General features: G+C 37.9%; 3 protein-coding genes, 1 long non-coding RNA gene and 1 pseudogene across 4 annotated transcripts; 4 read left to right on the top strand and 1 right to left on the bottom strand.

Moving 5' to 3' along the window:
* Positions 1 to 125: 125 nt before the first annotated feature.
* LOC139201671 (troponin I, slow skeletal muscle-like) lies at positions 126 to 2,986 on the top strand. The gene is made up of 7 exons (XM_070831059.1): positions 126 to 161; positions 908 to 929; positions 1,164 to 1,205; positions 1,325 to 1,456; positions 1,952 to 2,041; positions 2,319 to 2,492; positions 2,646 to 2,986. The coding sequence occupies exons 4-7, from the start codon at positions 1,340 to 1,342 to the stop codon at positions 2,730 to 2,732; spliced, it is 468 nt and encodes a 155-aa protein (XP_070687160.1). The 5' UTR covers positions 126 to 161; positions 908 to 929; positions 1,164 to 1,205; positions 1,325 to 1,339; the 3' UTR covers positions 2,733 to 2,986.
* Positions 2,312 to 16,512, bottom strand: LOC139201674 (uncharacterized). The gene is made up of 3 exons (XR_011584324.1): positions 16,432 to 16,512; positions 13,888 to 13,981; positions 2,312 to 2,469 (listed from the first exon to the last, which is right to left on the bottom strand). It is a non-coding gene; the product is annotated as an uncharacterized lncRNA (long non-coding RNA).
* On the top strand, positions 6,909 to 9,511 carry LOC139201669 (troponin I, slow skeletal muscle-like; annotated as a pseudogene).
* LOC139201673 (troponin I, slow skeletal muscle-like) lies at positions 11,696 to 14,881 on the top strand. The gene is made up of 5 exons (XM_070831063.1): positions 11,696 to 11,743; positions 11,888 to 12,019; positions 13,004 to 13,093; positions 13,831 to 14,004; positions 14,768 to 14,881. Exons 2-5 carry the CDS (start codon positions 11,909 to 11,911, stop codon positions 14,852 to 14,854), a joined length of 462 nt encoding a protein of 153 aa, XP_070687164.1. The 5' UTR covers positions 11,696 to 11,743; positions 11,888 to 11,908; the 3' UTR covers positions 14,855 to 14,881.
* A 113-nt stretch (positions 16,513 to 16,625) lies between the features above and the next one.
* bpgm (2,3-bisphosphoglycerate mutase) lies at positions 16,626 to 20,762 on the top strand. The gene is made up of 3 exons (XM_070831408.1): positions 16,626 to 16,740; positions 17,242 to 17,864; positions 18,329 to 20,762. Exons 2-3 carry the CDS (start codon positions 17,264 to 17,266, stop codon positions 18,502 to 18,504), a joined length of 777 nt encoding a protein of 258 aa, XP_070687509.1. The 5' UTR covers positions 16,626 to 16,740; positions 17,242 to 17,263; the 3' UTR covers positions 18,505 to 20,762.
* The last annotated feature ends 201 nt before the right edge of the window (positions 20,763 to 20,963 follow it).

Here is a 20,963-nt window from a genome sequence, read left to right as displayed (position 1 = left end):
GTAGTGATATACAGTACACTGGCTGTCGGGACAGTGGAGGCTATTTTAGTTGGCCACTCACAGAAGGCAATAGGGGCCATTAAATTTGACTTGGGTTTTCTTCTTGACACTTAAAGACAGCCACTGGTCACCTCAACAGTCTTTCTGCAGCAATAAATAAGGTATGTTGATTTTTCTGATGATGATTGTATGGTTTAAGAACATATAAGAAAGTTTCACCTGTTGCATGTATCTGGAACAGCAGGAGCGTAATCAAACCGATGGAAAAACATGAACATGCAAATTCACTGAAAATGTTGTTTGATTATTAAAATTATATCTACTTACTTTGTTATAAAATCTATGTATTTAATAGTTAAATGACACATCTAGATTATGCATGTTCAAATTCACTCAAGTAAGTCAAATGTGCACTTTAGCCATTTACAGTAGCAGCAAATCTTATAATTTTTCATAATCTTAACAAATGCTACTTTAAAATTAGTTACTTAGTTAATTTAGTTACTTCTCATTACTTCTCATTTATGTTTTATTACATATATTTGTGGTATTTGGCAAGGACAAATTCTGATTTTGCTTCTGATCTGGCTGCTTTCAAAATGGATCGACTCCAAGTGAGATTAAAAAAAGAATATAATTCAGACTATGTGCAGCACTCACGCATGCAGTGCTGCTAATTTAAAGGCTTAATGCTGGCATGTTACCATACCAGGGTCTGCATGACTCGAACTCAGCTCAGTCAGCAAGAGGTGAATTAACAGAATATGAATCAAAAAATAACTAAATGTTAGATCATTTATAAAAGCTGAACATGTTCATAATACTGCATGTATACACAGCTACAACTATTACTGTATCTGAATAATGCAATTTTCTGACTTTGGTGTGTATTACTTCATTTTCCCAGGGCAATCATGTCTGAGGCGTAAGTTATCATTTTTTATTATGTAAATCACAATTTGTAAAATCAAAATTCTTTGGACCTTTATCATGTCGATACTAACTATGATTTTTTTTTCTTTTTTCCCTTTCCCACATCATAATGTCCACTGTAGACCGGTAAGTTACTCAACTTCTCAAAGAAAATCTAAATTTACATAGAATGTGTATTTTTTTTTTACAACTGTTGCTTCATTACATCTTTGTCGGCTGCTTTTTTGTAGAGAAAATCAAAGATCTCTGCATCTCGCAGACTGGCTCTCAAGGTACTGACGTCTTTATCTTTACAACTGATAATAATTCAATGCAAATCAAAATTCTAGTTCACAAAATAATAGCGATGTGTGCCAAAAACATAATCATTCTAATTTTTCATTCAATTTAGACCAAGCTGCTGAAAATGGCAACTGTGATGTTGGAGAAGGAGAAGGAGGAAAAGAAGCAGGAGAGACAAGCTACTTTGAATGAGAGACTGCCTCCTCTTCAGCTGTCTGGTTTGTCTGTGCAGGACCTTCAGGTATGTGCAGATCACTGCATGAGCCACCCATCGCACCACAACGAAACAGCATGGTTCAAATGCTCGGCATGCAAGCATCCCTCTGATGCATAAAGATGCCATGCATTCAGCATATTCATATACAGTAGGTGCATCAGGGGAGAGCTGCCTTGTCGTCTACATTTTATATTTTGGTCATTTAGCTGATGCTGTTATTTAGAAGAACCTTTAAATCATTAATAACTTATAGTACTATTTCACATATTAAAACACATAACCAGTAACCACTAATATTACGTGTAACAATCAATATAGTAAAAGAATAAATAGACACCACACTCCATGGTGTAATGTTTCATAAATAACATAAAATGCAACAATAGAGTGCTGCATCAACACACTGAAAAATATAAACTTTGAGTTTGAGAGCTGCAACAAACCAGAGGACTTACATAGTTTTCATTAGTTTGTTAAATCCATTTGATTCTCTTCTCTTGATTCTCTGTCTGTCTGCAGACTCTGTGCAAAGAACTGCACCTGAAGATCGATAGTGTAGATGATGAGCGCTACGACATTGAGGCCAAAGTGGTCAAAAATAACAAGGAGGTGACAGTTTATTCATATTCATTTGATTTACATGTGGATGTAATTCCATGTTTACGTTATGAATGTGTTTTAATGGTCATCTTACTGGATGCTTTGCAAAAAGCAGCAGAAGCATTAATAGAAATCATGTTTACTTTTATCCCATGGATTTTTATTTACGATTTAGCCAATAGCTTTATTTGTTCAGTGTATTTACATTGTGATCTATTAGGATTAGTTAACACTGGTGGTGCACAACAGCATAGATCTCACATACATTTTAAAACGTTTTCTGCAGATTGAAAATCTGTCGATGAAGATCTTTGAGCTGAAGGGTAAAATGAAGCGTCCTGCTCTTAAGAGGGTGAAGATCTCAGCTGACGCCATGCTGGGAGCTTTGCTGGGCGCTAAGGTCAAAGAGTCTGTGGACTTCAAGGCCAACCTGAAGACTGTGAAGAAGGAGGAGGAGAAGGTAAGGGTTGTAACTATAACAGCAGATTGATTTATTTGGTTTTAAAATCAGATTAGGTTTGAAATGTGGCTCAAATCTGTCATATTATATTATTTTGGGGTTCATCTGTGATAAATACTGCATCACTAAGAATTATTTTCTTCTTATGAACAGAAAGAGGAGGTGACTGACTGGCGTAAGAACGTGGAGGCCATGTCTGGTATGGAGGGCAGGAAGAAGCTGTTTGATGCAGGACAGTAGACTGTATATTAATGGACATTTTAAATATGAATGCTGACAAGAATAGAGAGAAAAATAAAGATAATGTCACTGCTCACAATAATAAGTCAATAGTCTGTGGGTATGTGTAAGTGTGCATATAGACTTTTACATTATCCAAAAATATTCTGATTCAAAGGACTTGTGGGGAATTGTGAATATTTTGAATGTAAATGAGCTGCATTCTGTTGTCGTTTTGTGATGTTGGTGCTTGGAAAACTTTAAATGTTTACTTGTCTACACTTTCATAACAGATAAAAAATATAGTGAAATTTGCTGAGTCTTGATCTTAAAAAGCCTGGAAAAGGTTGGTTTACGTCATGATAATAAATACTTGTGATTAATGCAGAAAACCGATGCTGTACTTTTCTTTTTAAATATCTACTTTTTCATCTGAGTTGCTTCTTGACACTAGATTGGGACACAATATCAGTCTGATGGTAGTGACACTTCCAGGACTTTGCAGTTGTCAACAGCAGCAGCAGAGAACAAACTTGTTAAATCATCTTTGTAAATCAAATCAGACATAAAGTTCACTTAGAGAACTGCAAACGTCCAAAAATAAGAGAGGTCGCAGGTTCAGGGCTGCAGTAAACCCCTCAGTGAGACAACAAGGGAGCAGCAGGAGCACACAGAGCCAATTAACACTATTATTACGCTTAAAAAACAGAACAACAACTGAATAAATTAGAAGACTGAATAAATTCATTGGCAGCAATTGTGATTAGCAATTAATTGTTTAATCATCTTTAAAGCAAAAAACCCTGATAGTTCCAGATTAGCTCATTTTATTTGTCTAATATGATAGTAAATAGATTATTTCCAAAACATTTAAATTCAGTTTCCTAAATCAAATGATTAATCAATTAAACCATAAAATAATCATCAGATAAATCAGTAATGAAAAGAAATCATTCCCTGCAGTCCTAGTCATGATAATAACCTCCTTCCAGTGTGTTAAAACAGCAATGCAATTTAGTAAATGCTTTAATTCAAACCTCCTTTGAGTACCATGAGCCTTGGGTGATGTCGTGAGTTTCTGCTTCTCAACACTACTTCTCATTTGGAAAATCATTCCATGTTATGAGGGAACACCATTGATTTACACATAAAAGTCAGTTAACTAGTTAACTGCTGGAACACAAAGTGTGTGTTATAAACTGGAGGAGTGAAGTTTGAAAGATGTGGGAGTTTACCAGACAGGGCTCTAATGCCATGCTAATGTTTGTCAGCCTTGATTCTCAAACCTCGAGTTTTCAGGAATTTCTCCCCTTTGATGACAATAAAAAAAAATGTGGAAAATAAAATGTTGGCAAAATTGCTGTGAAGCCGCCATCTCTGCAAATTCAAAGGAAGCTATCCATATGTTTCACTTGATAACGAACTGCTCCAAATACCCAAGATGACAAAAATAGTGATTCAACTCTCCAGAATGATAAGAGAGACCAGCGGCTGGGATATCTCAGCCTCTTCTGCATCTGCTTTGACCATTTTTCTTTAATCTGTCTCTTTGGAGTATCCCATCTTTATGGACGTCCGATTCTAAATCGATCCATTAACGCAACTAGTAGAAGAAGAACACTAGATCTAAAGACAGTATTTGACCCAAGGTTTGCTCTCTACTATTCTTGTTTAATTATTAGCTATTCTTATATGAGGGCATGGGTCGCAGCCCTTTGAGGGACTGATCATTTGACTCCCCGTTACAACAATGACGCAGATTGAACTCTGGCCAGCTCAGTTTACAAACCAACAAGCCCTGACCAGCACCTGTCCTCGTTCCTCTACTCCCCGAAATAAAACCTAACCAACATTTGGCTTTGTTCTTTCCTTCAAGGTGGTCCTGTAATGAGTTATAAGGCGACAAAAGTGACCACACACATGCAAAGGAACAGTGATGTACATTCAGTAAGGTGGATGGAAGACGAGCACTGAACATTATACTTCTGATTTTTTTGCAATAATGAGGCGAATGTGAAGAAAATGGCTCCATTTGAATTGATGGAAGGTGATAAGCAATAAGCAACAGTTTTTAAAACAGCAGCAAGTGGTCCAAGCAAATAGATCACTACAACACTGCTGTCTTTATTTAAATAGAAAACATGCTTTCTTTCTCATTCATTTTCTGCACTTTGTTTTAAAAGTGTGAGTATGGGTGAATTTGCAAATTGCTATGAACAAAGCAATGACTATCATGTTCAGATTAAAGACATACAACTGATGTGGCCACGACAATATGGGAATGGATAATTAAACCTCTTCAGTCACAGTTAGCGACACTGTTCGATGTCTATAGATGGACATCTTGAGACGGCCCAGGTCCGCTCTTGGACAGTGCTTCCTGTTCTATAAATAGAGGTGCAGGACAAGTGAATACTATGCTGATTTCTCCTTTCTGTCCTTCTTGACAACTTGATCCAAACTCCAACAAGCTGGCCCTGGTCAAATGTGAATGTGTGACACTGACCCAGCATTAATGTGTTCACCTCTTTAAATGCTCACTGTCACTTCCACCAACAGGTGTTGTCAAAACCACAACCAAGATGGCCAAATGCTCATGAATGAAGTTTTATTACCTCCTTTCTTGTCTGAATATTGTGGTGACGTATGTGCAACAGTCAATGTCACTTGTTGGTGGAGAGACGGTAGCAGTAGCACGGACAGGAGTCTATTTTAGTGAGACATTCACATTTGGCACAGACACTATAAATTTGATTGATTATTCTCCATCATCGTCTCTCAGAAAGTCGATTGCTGCCTCCCTCCCTCATCAGTTTTGAGGTGCAGCTCAAGGAGTTGTTCAGCTTCAAGAAGGTACAGAGTTTTTAATATTCTACATCTTATATGTCAGCATGCTGTGAGTTTAATGCAATGACTAAAATCTCTAATTCAGTCTGTAGTATTTTATCATTCCTTTGTTAATTTGGATAATCTTGTGATTAAGATTAACAGCAAATTGATCACTGTCATTTTGCATGCCTTTGGATTATCTGGCCACTCACCTTTTTTGCCACCTATGCGGAGACTCTTGTCAGTTATGTTAACACATGCACTGACTGAGCACTGTGAAACTTAACATGTGACACACATGCTTTCAAAGTTGAACTGAAATAAGTAAATGCCTGTCCGCCTTATTTGTTTGTTTTTCCAGTTCATTTAAAGTCCCAAACAGCTCTTTGGCTTGTTATTGTCTGTCTGTATTTATGTCTGTTTCCTGTTTGTTTTTACTTATGCGCAAAACCAATTCCCTTCATGGATTAATGAAGTTGTATTGAATTGAATTGTCAGTTGTTACCACATGCACTAACTCAGCTATTTGAAACTTTGTATATGACAGATGTGCTTTTGAAGTTATTGTGTTTATAGTATTCTATCCTGTGGAAATGCATGCGTGTGAAACAGCAATTAAGTCATTTAGATGTATTTGAAACTGCAATAACAGTTTATTCAATTCTTGTGAATTTTCATTTGAATCCCTCATGAATGAGGAGAAAAATAAAAGTCCAATATCTATATCTGTTCTATAACCTATATCTATCTTTGATTACATGTTCTGTAACTGACAAAAGACAATCACTAATTATGACTACTTGTTTTGTACATAAAATAGTCCAACCCGCCTTAAATTGCGAAATGCAATTGAGTGAGCAGTAAATAACTTTGTGCAACCAGCTTTAATTAGCCAATGAATGTTTGGAGTGGGTGGCATACTTTGAGGTTAACGACATCATCAATTTTCAGCACACAGGTGTTAAAGGTGAAGGAAATTCTGTTTGCAATTTAACGCATAGTGGTTTAAATTTGAGAAGATCACAGTTTACATTTTCTTTTACTTTTCCAATTCTAGTTTGGGAATCTAAGACAATCATGGCTGATGCGTGAGTATAATCACTTTTGGTTTATTTGAATGTGTTCATTGATAGCTCCAAAGTATACTGTAAACTATGTATTTATATTCATTGAGCAAATATTCTTTTCTCCCTCTTCTTAATGCTCCTGCAGACCTGTAAGTGTCTATCATACATCTTTTTTTCAATCCTCCATTTGTCTATTAAGGCCATAAAATCATGCTTGCAAATGTGATGGTATATATAGTATATATACAGAGATAGATGAATATTGTAATGGTTTATTAATATTTTTACAATTAATATTTTAATGTGTAAATTCTAGAAAAAATCCAAGATTTCCTCCTCTCGAAGGCTGGGGTTAAAGGTAGGTTTTGTCTATATTTAGGATGTTTTGATGTATTTTTTTCTATCTGTGTATTTGTCTTCAATTTATTTATAATGATCAATTGCATTTTCATATAAGATGTCAGAAGGCACATCATTGTGCATTTCAAGGTCATTAACCAGCATGAAGTGTTGTGTAAAGTATCCTGTAACATTAGAAATGGCTGTGATGCGTGTTGAGAATTCATGTTTTTAGAGGAATGTGTCACATTCATGGGTGAAAAAAGAGTGAAAAAAGAAAGTGAAAGAGAAAAAGGTGTTTTTCATCTATTCATTTTGATTTTTTCCTCAGATTAGACTGTTGACAACTGCTGCACAGATGCTGCAGGAGGAGAAGGAGCAGCTGAAGCAGGAAAAAGAAGCTACTCTGGCAGAAAGAGTTCCTCCTCTCAATCTGTCTGGTCTGTCTTTGCAAGATCTGATGGTATTTCATATCAGTATAATCTGTTTTACAATCATTTGAGTTACTGTTATATTCTAGTACCACTAGAGGGTGTCTTTTACTTTTTTACAGGAAATTTGCAAAGACTTGCACCACAAGATTGATGTTGTAGATGAGGAGCGGTATGATATTGGTCTGAAGGTATCCAAAAACCAGAAGGAGGTGAGCTTGTAAAGAGTGAGTGGGAAGATAAAATTATGCATATGGACGTTTCTTAAAGCAAGATAGGTTTGCAACACATAACAGCTAAAAATGAAAAGACATTGCCTCCAAGTGGCAACACTGAGAATAACACGACATAACAGACATAAAAGTCTGACCTTCTTCTTTGAGGAGACACTCTGACTTTACTACAGCACCAAATAGAGCCTCCAAATACTGTGGGAGTCAACACAGTTCACAGTTGTGTTTTACAGCATCAGCAGTATGCTGGGAGGAGTATGCTGTGAGTTGGCTGTGAACACAACCTGCGCCACTGTAATCACTCACGAGCGAAGAGTCACGTTATTATGACGACTTAGACCAAGATTCAACACAGCCGTAAATGATGGACTTCTAATTTGTTTAGAGCCGATTAACACCCACGCGGTGACATTTACCGTCTATATTAGGGTTAGAACAATGATACACTGGGCCAAGATTGGCTATACATCAAATATGGCGTTCAGTACCAATGAAACAAATATTACCTTCTGACCACAGGTTAATAAACATGCAACAACAGCAAGTAAAAATTGTTTTCTCTGCATATTTTATTCATTTATAGTTTCTGTCACTTTGTACTGGCTATTCTCAGCCTGTAAAAGCTGTTAACTTTAGGGGAATCTGATCACTTGAACATTTGTGTTGCTCCCTACACCTAAAAGGAAAAGCACAGTATACTGTATATAGGTGTTCATTACAAAATCTAAATAATTTAGGATTAGTTTGACATAAACATTTTAAATCAAGATCCACTTATTGTTTTTCTCTGGAGATTTTAACAACATCTGGCTTCATTTGAGTAAACTCCATCTGCAAGGGAGAACTTTAAAAACTTGGAAGTCAACAAATTTCATTAAATTACTGTTTCTGGAGTTAACAGTGACCTTTCAGCTCTCTTACAAGTGGATCTAATGATAAATCCCAATGTACAAAAATCCATAACAATCTTGGAAGCTTCCTCCTACATTGTATTCATCAAATGAATAAATAGCAATGTGGGTAATTTAATCTACTTGATTTGGCAACAGCACAATCCTTTCTATCCCATGATCCCCTGGCCAGATTGACGAAATGAACCTGAAAATCATTGAGATCCAGAGTAAGTTCAAGAAACCGACGCTGAAGAAAGTGAAGATCTCAGCCGAGGCCATGCTGAGCGTCCTGCTGGGCTCCAAACACAAGGAGTCCATCGACTTCAAGGCCAACCTCAAAACGGTCAAGAAGGAGGAAGAAAAGGTAAGCCTGGCGTTTACTTTAGTGTCTCAGAAACTTTCAGGTATTTTTGGTCAAATTATCGTTGTTATCTTGGACATGGACATGCATCCATGTTGGGTAATGTTTCCAACAGAAGGAGGAGGTGACTGACTGGCGTAAGAACGTGGAGGCCATGTCTGGTATGGAGGGCAGGAAGAAGCTGTTTGATGCCTCCGGCAACTAAAGACACATTTCCTTTTGTTTGAGAGATCTTCTTCTTACATTGAATTCTTAACATTACTTACCGTCTGTACTTACGTATCTATTTGTGAACCGCAGGAGGTAACACCCTTAAAATAGTCTTCTTTGTTGTGATTTTACAGAAATAATGCAAAAGCTGTTTATCTGAAGAGCAACTGAAGGCTTAATTTTACTGATAATTACATTCACGTCAGTATTTCACATCAGGGAATTTATTTTTCTTTTGCTTTGTACTCATGACGCAGTGACTTTTAGCAGTAATTCTCCTCTGCAGCCTCACGATGGCAGCATGACTCTTTCAAACCATCACAGGATACTCTTAAACACTTGACAACCCACAGTATAATATGTTGATAGTAGAGAAATATTGTTAAATTATCTGCTAGTGTGTTATCTGATGTCTTGCCATTTTGTTTGTCAGAAAGTTCAAATTTATTGGCTATTAAAAATATAATGAAATAGTATGATTGCAGTCTTTGTTTAAGTTATTGCAGTGGGAGTGCGTTATCTTCACATTTGGTTCATGCACTTGATACAAACATGAGACGATGTTCTCTAAGTGAAAAGATAACAATCCTGCCACTGTTCTCCTCCAGTGTGTGATCTCTTAATCGATTTGGATTGTATGTGGGATCAACTTTAATTTCACACACATACTGTAACATTGGATAAAAGCACCTTCAAACTTCACCCTCTCCTCCTTAGTGAGGACATGGAGTCACTAAGAAAGCATCACAGGTGGGAAGTCCAAGTAGGAACTTTCACACCTCATACATATGGGATGTCAAAGAAGCAGTGCAAGAATGGTGAGGACAGAGGGGCTATTTTAGTGAGCCACTCACATGAGCGCTAGAATCTATATATCTACCGTCTTTCTGCCCTTCTCGTCTCAGGAAAAGACGCCTGTGAGTATTTGTCACCTACTGTATAAGGTAAGGAGTTTTATTTTGAAATTTCACAGAATATGAAGGGATGAAACACTAAATTAATGTTTTCTATTAAAAATGCTGTTGGGAGTTGAGAAAACTGGTTCTACTACAGATTAAACAGTATTCAAATAATGTGTTTTAATTTTCCTCGGAAACAACATTCATGTTAATGCAGGTTGTGCTTTCTTACAAATGTATGTCATGTTTTCAATCAAATCAAAGCTTTCTAAAAAGGAATCATCTTACATGTGAGTGAAGGAGGAAAGGTTTTTTTTCACTTCAGGTTTGAGATCAGCTGTCTTCCTCTGATCTGCCTAAATTGAGGATATAAATAACACATCCCAGTTTTGTTTTGATTTATGCGTTCTTCTCTGCAACCTATTCCCATTACTTCTAATGTTGTTGCGTCGTTTCAATGTAATGATCTGCAATTGAAGAATTTTGGCTTATTAAGTTGAAAGTTATTAAAAAATGTATATAAAAAACCTCCATGGTCTTGAGTGATGACTTGCCGGGTAATTATTTGTTAGATAAAACTATTTTAGACTCTGTTTTAAAGAGTATTTTTTCAGCCATCGGTTTGACCTTTAGACAAAGTCATACATTGTTTGTGTCCCCTGCTATGGAGCTGCAACCTACAGTATGTAGGATATACTGTGTGAGAAGAAGTCAGTTTTCCTTAATTTGTTTTTTTCTTGTCACAGTAAATGAGCTGAGATATTTGTATATTACATTAAAAATGTTCCTTTCTTTCTTTTTTAGGGCAGACACACAGAATTGCAACCATGTCTGAAGCGTAAGTACCTTAACTAAACTAAAACTAAAGTAAACCATGACCAAAGTGTGAAATTCAAAAACTGTAACAAATTACAACTTTTCTCTTTCTCTTCTTGAATTATGGGCATCACCTCCAAACTGAACAGTCCTTCGGTGAGTTGATTGTACTGTGTCTAAATGTGGCTAAATATGGCTGTGGCCATAGGTTCCGCCAAAGAGAACAAAACAGAGATCTTCAAGACTGTACTTTAACTCATGTATATAATATCATGGGCAGCACATCAGTGCTGGGGTCTGCATTGTTGCCTCAGCGCAAGAAGGCTCCAGTTTCTGACCAGTAAAAATGCGGTTTGCACTTTGAACCTGGGGCCTTTCTGTGTGGAGTTTGCATGTTATCCCCGTGCTCACTTGCATGGGTTCTCGCCAGGTACTGCGCCCCCCCCACAGTCCAAAGCCATGCAGATTAGATTATTGGTGACTAAATTGCCCAGAGGTGTGAATGTGAGCATGAACGGCTGTCTGTCTCCGTGTATTGAACCGGTGATTGACTGGCGACCACTCCAGGGTGTATACCACCTCTCACCCAATGTCAGCTGGGATTGGCTCCAGTTCCCCTGTGACTCTTAAAGATAAGCGGTATAGATAATGGATGGATGGATGGGATGGATACAATATAATCTAAAAAAAAATGAACAGAAAGTTACAATACAAAAAAGTACAGAAGTCAAATTCTACACAGACTATAGTCAGCACTATACATGTTGACTTTCATTGTGCTTGTTGAATCATATAATGACTAAAATGACTGCATGTACATAAAAATGACCACTGGGAAATTGTACTTTTGTACTGCACACTTTAAATGTTTTGCCATTAATCTGACATGTGTACCATCTTCTTTCCCAGAAACCGAAGCCAAAAATCTCTGCATCTCGCAGACTGTTCTTGAAGGTATTTGATGTGTAACTCTGTGCTAGTTTTGCATTAATGCTATAATAATCTAATTAATTCATGCTGTAGGAATATACATTGTTTAACAGCTGTAAACCATACATTGTCTGTCTGACTGAGGTGTTATTTTGTTGTGCGTACCAGACCAAACTACTAAAGAAGGCCATGACGATGCTGGAGAGTGAAAAGCAAATCAGAAAAGATGAACGAGAGAGGACCCTCGCTGACAGAGTCCCAGCACTCCAGATGTCAGGCATGTCTTTGCAGGATCTACAGGTACATTTATCACTGGAGCATTTTTCATCCACATAAGGACTTTTTTTAGTTTTAGGTCTAAAGAAAGTCCAAATTAAATCACATGTCTAATCACTTTAAAAGTCAAAGCCAAATCACTTTCTCCCAGCTACTCTTAGTGGTATCTAGCCACAAGCAATTAGTTCTGGTTTTATTTTCAGAGGTTTGGGGATATCGCTCACTGGGACTGGGTGATATGGCAAAAATATGATCATAATCATTTTTGCTGCAGTTAAAAGAGTATCCTAATAATGACTGCAGCCTGAAGAAACCAGAGAATAGTAATGTGTACTCTCAGTGTGAAAGTTGTTTCCTGTCTTGGTTGGTGCCAACTGACAGCAAATTTTGCAGACCATCTTTGAGATATCCAAACAATTTTCACACAGTTGACGCTGCGTTACCTTTAATGTCAACAGTTTCCTCAGCTTTGGAGGATAATTCACTTTCACAGTCGCTCAGACTGACTGGTTGTTGTCGTGTTTATTTCTGCTGTGCGGCATGCTGTTAGATCTAACAACGCTGAGTAAAAAAAATGTCCAGAGTTTATCATCCTCATTAACATAAATTTGATCATGATCCCGTATCGAGATTGTCTTATCGCCCAGCCCTAGCTCTTCTGCTGTCGCGCAAATACAATCAAAGTGAATGTAATTTAAATGTGTGGTGTTCAAAGCATTAAAAAATGACATTTGAAAACCTCAACAGCAATGCCTCTTGTCATAAACAAAATCTCATACTTCACAGTTTAACTAGTGCCCATTAGAAAGAACCTCCAATGAAAACTATACACAGCCAAGTCATTGGAATAATCATACAAATGAAACAACAAATGTACACATCGTACACACGTTAAACTGTCTCCGTGCATTGTTCCCTTCAGCATCAGAATTCCATTATGTGATCCAGACCAGTTGCATTCAAACAAATTCAGAAAACATCTAATACACCAAAGGTTTCTGTCCACAGAATCTTTGCAAAGAGCTACACCAGAAAATTGATGTGGTTGATGAGGAGCGGTATGACATTTCTGCTAAAGTGACGAAAAATAATACAGAGGTAAGTGATATTTGTGAATAACTGTTTGAGTTTTATCCTTTTTCACATGAAATTAAGCATAAACAAATAAAAAAATTAAACTGATGCACTGTGTATATAACCAGTATTCACTGTGAATCTTAAAGGTCCAACATATAACATTCAGAATAATAATACAGCAGCAAACAGCTGTTTGATAGGTAAAGATAAGTGATGGCATCCTGAACAAAGAATCTAGTCAAACAGCCTCTGTGTGTGTCCTTTGCTTTGGTCACCGGTGTGGCCATGCATGCTTGTTAGTTCGTGTAAGAGTTTGAAGCTTTTGGCTGAAGGCGACCGTCTAGAATTTTCACATCCGAAGAAACCTTGTTCTTCGGTCGCCACTGCCTCCACTCGAGCTGCTCCATCTGTGTACTTAGTGCCTGTAGCTGCTTCTGCCACCTCATCCCCTTCTCCCCCACCCCCAAGATGTCTGCCACTGGCCCCAGTGGTGGCATTATAATTGTAAAAATTAATATTTCAACTAATTAAAATAAAGGCCAAGATGCACATCCTCTTGCTTTTGCACAGTCTACTTACCTCGTCACTTGCCATTGTTCACAAAAAGTCAACTGTATTACGCTGTTTAAACTCATCAGTAGTCTCAGTTATCGCGTACATTTGTTTTGGTCTAAGAAGTGTGCTCTAAGAGTGGTTCTGAATATATGGAAACTTAACGGTAATGTTGAAGGTGGGTTTGTCATTTGTGTGGGAAAAAGATACAGGACCTGAGTCAGAAGATCTTTGAGCTGAAGGGCAAGATGAAGAGACCGAACCTGAGGAGGGTGAGGGTGTCTGCTGACGCCATGCTGGGAGCTCTGCTGGGCGCTAAGGTCAAAGAGTCTGTGGACTTCAAGGCCAACCTGAAGACTGTGAAGAAAGAGGAGGAGAAGGTAAGGGCTGCTGTCATTAACTTCTTTTTATTATACAAAATATTAGGTGCTGTCACTTCGATTATTATATTATATAGTCGATTATTCACTGAGGATAGTCCACTCAGTAACAGTGCTTGGAGTCCTGGGTACATACCTTAAAAACACCCAACTTATCAAAAGATAAACACATTTAACAACTACCAACCAAATCCAGGATATTTAACAGTAATACAAAAACATTTCTCAAGTATATACAGATAAGAAAGGTGACATGTTAATTAAAGCAGCTTCAGATGAAACCCTGATGTGAAACCTGAACTGTTAAAATCCTTTTCACAGAACTAGAAAGTAGACTCTAGTTGTCCAAGTTCAGTGCAGGAGTCTAATTCTTCTTTTAATATTAACAAGCATACCAATATGGCTAACTATTATCTATAGCCTACCAATTTGACTCATCTCTATCATATTGTACTATTGATTGTATAGCCACCTTTTTTTTTGCTTTGTCTGCACTCTCTACACCCCTTTATTGCATGCATTATTATATTTTTCTCATATTCTGTATTGTAAATATCTCTACTTTATTCCTAATATTGATGTTTCTTGATAATGTACTAATACATCAAGGCAAATTCCTGTTAATGTGAAAACTTACTTGGCAATAAACCTGATTTGATTGCGATATTCCCCAACATTGCATGCCTAGTCATGGTCGACAAATGGCCACAACAGCCTTGTTTTAATCAGTGAGCTGACTCAGACTCATCTTTTCACCCCACAGAAAGAGGAGGTGACTGACTGGCGTAAGAACGTGGACGCCATGTCTGGTATGGAGGGCAGGAAGAAGCTGTTTGATGCAGGACAGTAGATTCTGTGGTGAATTTCTTCGTGAAGGTGCTGGCTGCTCTAAAACAGGTGGAACCGCTGAATCATGTGACTGTGATTCACTTTATGACAGTAAACATGAGGACCAGGTTAACAAGCAGGTTGTGGAGCAGGTCATGTTTCACGTGATTGTGTAACTGGTAGTAGTGAACATGTTTAACATTATAATACATATTGATTTTACGTAATGTATAATGTATTATGAAAAACATATGTATTTAACATATTAGAGCACTGTATTGTTTTTGTAGTTTTTAGCCTCCATATGAATTCATGATCACAGCACCACTACTGGCTGTCCAAATCACCTGTGGTAATGTTACTGACTTCCTTTTTGACCTCTGCTATATACAACAATAAACAAGAAAGAATCAGAGAAAATGCAGATGGGAGTATTTGTCTACAATTATGGATCTGAATTTGTCCAATTCATACTTTACCCATATTGCCAACAAAAGTCCTTTGAATCGTGGCCATATATAACAAAATAAAACATGGAGAACAACATATTCTTGACAAAAAATGTCTCTTTTGAGACATAAAGACATAAAGAGAATGAGTACACATTCCAGGGGCAGCTAATGTAGGGGTGAACTGTTCACGGAGTCATATAAGGTGAGCATCCTTGAAAATTAATAGGGTATTCAATTTAGCCATTATGATAAAAAAAAAAGTATTGTATTGATTGTATATCAAATAATAAAATGTATATTATATTCAGAGAAAAATGCTCCTTTGTGTTTCAAGAAGGAATGATGTTGCTCTCCTTACAGCTTATTGTTTTAGTATTTTTATTCTATATTTGCTGATACACATTATAAATGTGAGATTTAGCCATACTATTTGTACTATGGTAGCTCTCCCTTTAACATCTCTGGAGTGTTGGATTATCAAGGGATGTTTTTTTTTTTTTTTTTACATATGGTTTAAAAATAGCAATTTTTTATGATTTTAGCATAACTCTGACAAAGACCTTTCACTTGTCAGGTATTTACTTTACTGGAGTAATCAAAAGCAACACCCACATATACATGTATAAAAAGTGCATATACTATGATTACATCCATATTTCCCACCTCTGTGTTGTTTAATAGTTATAGTTTAGAGTCAGTTTAAAGTTGGACTAAGTGTCAAGGGAATTAATGTACATCGATAATCATCATTTAAAGTGGCAACAACAAGTGTTTGTTAAGGAAATAATGCAGAAATCAAATGTGTGGAAGCCAGGTTTAAACTTCAGCTTAACATGAAACCTGTTAACTATCGCCTCAGGTTTTACTGTACCTTGCATTATTATCAACAATATGGCAGCATTTACCTACACTAGTGTTCTACTTTCTATCTACCTACTTTTGTTCTTTAAGTAAGTACAACAGTAACATAGGTTTGATTTAGTCATATTTACATTTTCCCCACTGTTTTCCTCACACACCAGCTTTAGTTTAGGCCGGTATACAGTCTTATATAAAGTGCCTCTTCACTCTGTCTGTAAGCAAAGTTGTCTTAAACTGATGTTCTTCTCTTGTAAACAACATAAATCCTCTAAAAACTGTAAACTACCACATCAATCCTATCAACAAAGCATCCACAGTTAAGCTAGCCCTCTGTACCTCTGCTCTGCCGCCATTGTTTACAGCCGACGGTTTCCCTCCTCCACCTCCTCCCGGCCGTTACCACCACTCCTTATATGGGCACAACATTCGACACAGGCACCGCCCCCTCAATGAAATACGCCCCTCCGATTGGATGAACGACCTGTCCATCATCAGCGTTCACAGGAACAGGCACCGCTGTACATGGCTTGCCAAAAACTATCAACACTCACGACTGTGCTTGCAACGTTTAAGCCGGATTAAAAACCCGCACAGGGTAAGACGACATTTTAACAATATTCTGATCTTTTTGAGGTTAGTTTGCTTCATGTCTTTTGTTCTGTTTTTTTTGTATGGTGGTCCGAGCGGCCATAGTGTTATAAACGCTGTATATCAGCGGTCATTTACATAGCAACACCTCCCTCCATCCTCTCAGGTTTGCTAAAAACCTCCAAGCATCCCATGAAATATTTGCACAGAGTGGTTAGCTAACGTTATCTGTCGTTGTTGTGTGGCCTGCCTATGGTTAAGGCTAGTTAATTAGAGTGACTGGCGTAGCTGTCTGCCTTTAGCCTGTCACTTTTTTAAGATAACCTCTAACCTTTTGCTGGCCATGCCTCCAAGAGCCTGCTCCTGTACTCAGTTCAGACACAGACCTGTGACTAAGGCTGTACATTGTAAGCTTGATATTTGTGGTATTCTGTTCGACTCTGTGTAAGACTTTCACTTCTGTTAGCACTGCCAAACTCTTTTGTTTATTTCTGCTGAATGTGTGCAGGTTTGAGCTGCTGGTTCTTCGGATGTCCAAGTACAAACTGTTTCTGCTGAGGCATGGGGAGGGGGCCTGGAACAAAGAGAACCGCTTCTGCAGCTGGGTTGACCAGAGGCTGAGCGAGGATGGGGTGAAGGAGGCCCAGGACTGTGGCAGGCTCCTGAAGGAGCAGGGCTACAACTTCGACTTAGTGTTCACCTCCATACTCACCCGCTCCATCCAGACAGCGTGGCTGGTGCTGGAGGCTATGGGTCAGGAGTGGGTACCGGTGGTCAAGTCCTGGAGACTGAACGAGCGCCACTACGGTGCCCTGATTGGCTTGAACCGAGCAGAGATGGCTCAGCAACATGGAGAGGAAAAGGTGAAGTTGTGGCGAAGGAGCTATGACATCACTCCGCCTGCGATTGATGAATCCCATCCTTACTTCCTTGAAATCTACAATGATCGCAGATACACCACTTGTGACGTGCCAAAGGAGAACCTTCCCCGAGCAGAGAGCCTGAAGGAGGTGTTGGACAGGCTGCTGCCATACTGGGACAGCACTGTGGTGCCAGAGATAAAGAAAGGAAGGACTGTGCTCATTTCAGCTCATGGAAACAGCTGCAGGGCTCTGCTGAAACACCTGGAAGGTATGCTACTGAACTGACCCAAGCTATTGTAAACTGTGCTCTCTCAGCTTTTGTCTTTGTGCGGCAAATTCGTTCAGTTGAATTCAGCAACAGATTCTGGCTGCTGCCTCTAGTCACCAAATTGGGAAGGACGAATTCAGCTCCAGAAATGGAAGGTTGAACTTATGCAAAAAGGCCACTGAGTTTATGTTACATTTGGCTGTGGCTGTGAACTCCACACTGACATTTCATCGCACTCATAAGCTGGGGAGGCTCCAGGTGCCCCGGGGCACTCAGTAGCTTAACACATCTTGATTTTTACATAATGTTACGCAACACGAAACATCCACATACAGGCTGGGATTGTGTTATCACCACACTTTTGCCAATACACAACCATGCATATAGGACTAATGCAAAATAAGAGCGTGGTTGTGGAGAGTGTGTCTGGTGTGACCCTAATATTACTGTTCTTATTTCAACAGGTATATCGAATGGGGATATTGCCAACGTGACTTTACCTACAGGGATACCTGTGCTGCTTGAGCTGGATGAAAACCTTAAGCCTGTGAAACCTCGACAGCTCTTGGGAGACCAGACGAAGATTCAGGCAGCAATTAAAAAGGTGGAGGACCAGGGAAAAGCCAAACCATCGACTTGAATGCACTAAACCGGCTGTAAGACTTAACATAGCTCAGTTTCTGGTTTCCTGTGTCCGCTTTTATTTGGTATACTGAAAACCCTTGAAAAGACTCAAATAACTCTTTATTTAACACCAGGTGATAACAACAACTGATTGTTGTTAATAAGATTTAAAGGATATGTGTAAGTCCTATGGTGAAGGCCCTGTATGTGTAATAATAGTCTGATCTGGATTCAGGTCAGCCTGGTCCGACAGGAGCAGGAGAAAGCTCAGAGATGTACTGTAAATGTTTCAGCACTGTGTTGAGTTGTACTGTACTGTGTTTAAGCACTGAGGAAGCAAAGCTAATCGTCCCTACTTATGCCTGGATGGTGATTCTAACGTGGATTTATTTATTTACTCATTGACTCTACTTATTAATGTGGAGGAGCTGGAAAATCCTGAAATATGTCATATCCAGAAAGGAGAAAACTCTCTCTCGCTACCTAAAAGATGATTTTCTGTTACATTGATAAGTTACAAGGAGTGTTCCTTCACTTTTATACATGTGCCTTCAGTATTAACGTAGTGCTCAAATTCTGTTACCTTTTAAAAGCAGAGCGTCAAACTGGTCTTGTGGTGATTTTATTTGAGAATAGAAGCACTCCACTAACAAATCTTACCTCATATAAATTGATAGCCCAGCTGTTCATTCCAAGAACGGGGTAATTATGAGCCACAGAAATGCTGAAAATATACAAAACCACTGAAATCCCCTGCTGTCCCACATTTATGTTTTACTCATACTTTTAAATGGCCTAGTCAGTGAGAGTAAGACAGCAGGAGTTGTTCTCCTATGAGGTTTATACAGCACATTAACTCTGACACCAAATGGGCTGAGCTTAAAACACTGTGGCTAACAACCATGGCTATGATAACTGGTTTATGCTTTGCACTTTTATGGCGATATTACAAAGATTTTTAAATGTACTCCTGTCTTGTCCCGTCCCGTTTTGGATAAGAATGAAAAAGTTTGATTTTAAAGTACAAGCACTATTTTGGTTTTTATTTTAAATTCTAAATTATTATTACTTGATGTTCCTGATGTCATGTTAATAGCATAAGTTAAATGTTACAAACCACTCGTGAGTCTGCACATTATGTCTCATGGAAGCACTGTCTTACTTGTCACCTTATGTTACTACCGTGTATGGCACAGGCTAATTCATTGTATGTCCTATTGTGTCTCTTGTTCCTAAACAGTGGTGCGCATCATTTGTGTCTCTTAGTTTGTTTGTTGTGTTTTCTCTGCAACTGTTGTTTTGTGCACTGGTCTGTTCGGTCAACATGAGGAAAGAGATAAGTTAAGAACATGCATTTATAGATACCGAAGAGTAGAAAACACTGATAAATTCATAGTGTTCTTGTAAGATGATTTAATGTCTTCCCTGCTGGACACACCGAATCATATAAGAGTCTGCATGATTAAATAAAAGGGAATTCAATGTCTCCTAAAAGATTATTTTGGATTTCTTTGTTAATTTCTAAGCTTCATTTTATCAGATAATCCATCATTTCATATTTGGAAGGCGTGTCAGATGTCACACTGGCATTAAATTAGTTATAAATTTTGTGGTGGAGCAATAGAAACAAATTGGGAAACAAACAAGAATGTTGTTTGGGAAGCACAGAAATGCCTGCAATTTGGATTTATGCTTTGCACTTTTATGGCGATATTACAAAGATTTTTAAATGTATTCCCGTCGTTATTAGGAAAAAATAACTGTGATTTTAATGAACTAGTAAATGCCATTGTTTTGGATAAGAATGAAAAAGTTTGATTTTAAAGTACAAGCACTATTTTGGTTTTTATTTTAAATTCTAAATTATTATTACTTGATGTTCCTGATGTCATGTTAATAGCATAAATTAAATGTTACAAACCACTCGTGAGTCTGCACATTATGTCTCATGGAAGCACTGTCTTACTTGTCACCTTATGTTACTACCGTGTATGGCACAGGCTAATTCATTGTATGTCATATTGTGTCTCTTGTTCCTAAACAGTGGTGCGCATCATTTGTGCCTCTTAGTTTGTTTGTTGTGTTTTCTCTGCAACTGTTGTTTTGTGCACTGGTCTGTTCGGTCAACATGGGGAAAGAGATAAGTTAAGAACATGCATTTATAGATACCGAAGAGTAGAAAACACTGATAAATTCATAGTGTTCTTGTAAGATGATTTAATGTCTTCCCTGCTGGACACACCGAATCATATAAGAGTCTGCATGATTAAATAAAAGGGAATTCAATGTCTCCTAAAAGATTATTTTGGATTTCTTTGTTAATTTCTAAGCTTCATTTTATCAGATAGTCCATCATTTCATATTTGGAAGGCGTGTCAGATGTCACACTGGCATTAAATTAGCTATAAATTTTGTGGTGGAGCAATAGAAACAAATTAGGAAACAAACAAGAATGTTGTTTGGGAAGCACAGAAA

This window comes from Pempheris klunzingeri, chromosome 5 (assembly GCF_042242105.1).
Source record: "Pempheris klunzingeri isolate RE-2024b chromosome 5, fPemKlu1.hap1, whole genome shotgun sequence".
NCBI classification, from domain to species: Eukaryota; Metazoa; Chordata; class Actinopteri; order Acropomatiformes; family Pempheridae; genus Pempheris; species Pempheris klunzingeri.
Note: the sequence above shows the minus strand (reverse complement) of the source record. Positions and strands in the feature narration are given on the sequence as shown.

Coding starts and splice junctions, on each gene's coding strand:
- LOC139201671 (XM_070831059.1), top strand. CDS start 1,340: ATGGCAACTGTGATGTTGGAGAAGGAGAAGGAGGAAAAGAAGCAGGAG. Junction 2,042..2,318: donor TGGTCAAAAATAACAAGGAG/GTGACAGTTTAT, acceptor CGTTTTCTGCAG/ATTGAAAATCTGTCGATGAA. Junction 2,493..2,645: donor TGAAGAAGGAGGAGGAGAAG/GTAAGGGTTGTA, acceptor TCTTATGAACAG/AAAGAGGAGGTGACTGACTG.
- LOC139201673 (XM_070831063.1), top strand. CDS start 11,909: ATGACGATGCTGGAGAGTGAAAAGCAAATCAGAAAAGATGAACGAGAG. Junction 12,020..13,003: donor TGTCTTTGCAGGATCTACAG/GTACATTTATCA, acceptor TTCTGTCCACAG/AATCTTTGCAAAGAGCTACA. Junction 13,094..13,830: donor TGACGAAAAATAATACAGAG/GTAAGTGATATT, acceptor TGTGGGAAAAAG/ATACAGGACCTGAGTCAGAA.
- bpgm (XM_070831408.1), top strand. CDS start 17,264: ATGTCCAAGTACAAACTGTTTCTGCTGAGGCATGGGGAGGGGGCCTGG. Junction 17,865..18,328: donor TCTGCTGAAACACCTGGAAG/GTATGCTACTGA, acceptor TTATTTCAACAG/GTATATCGAATGGGGATATT.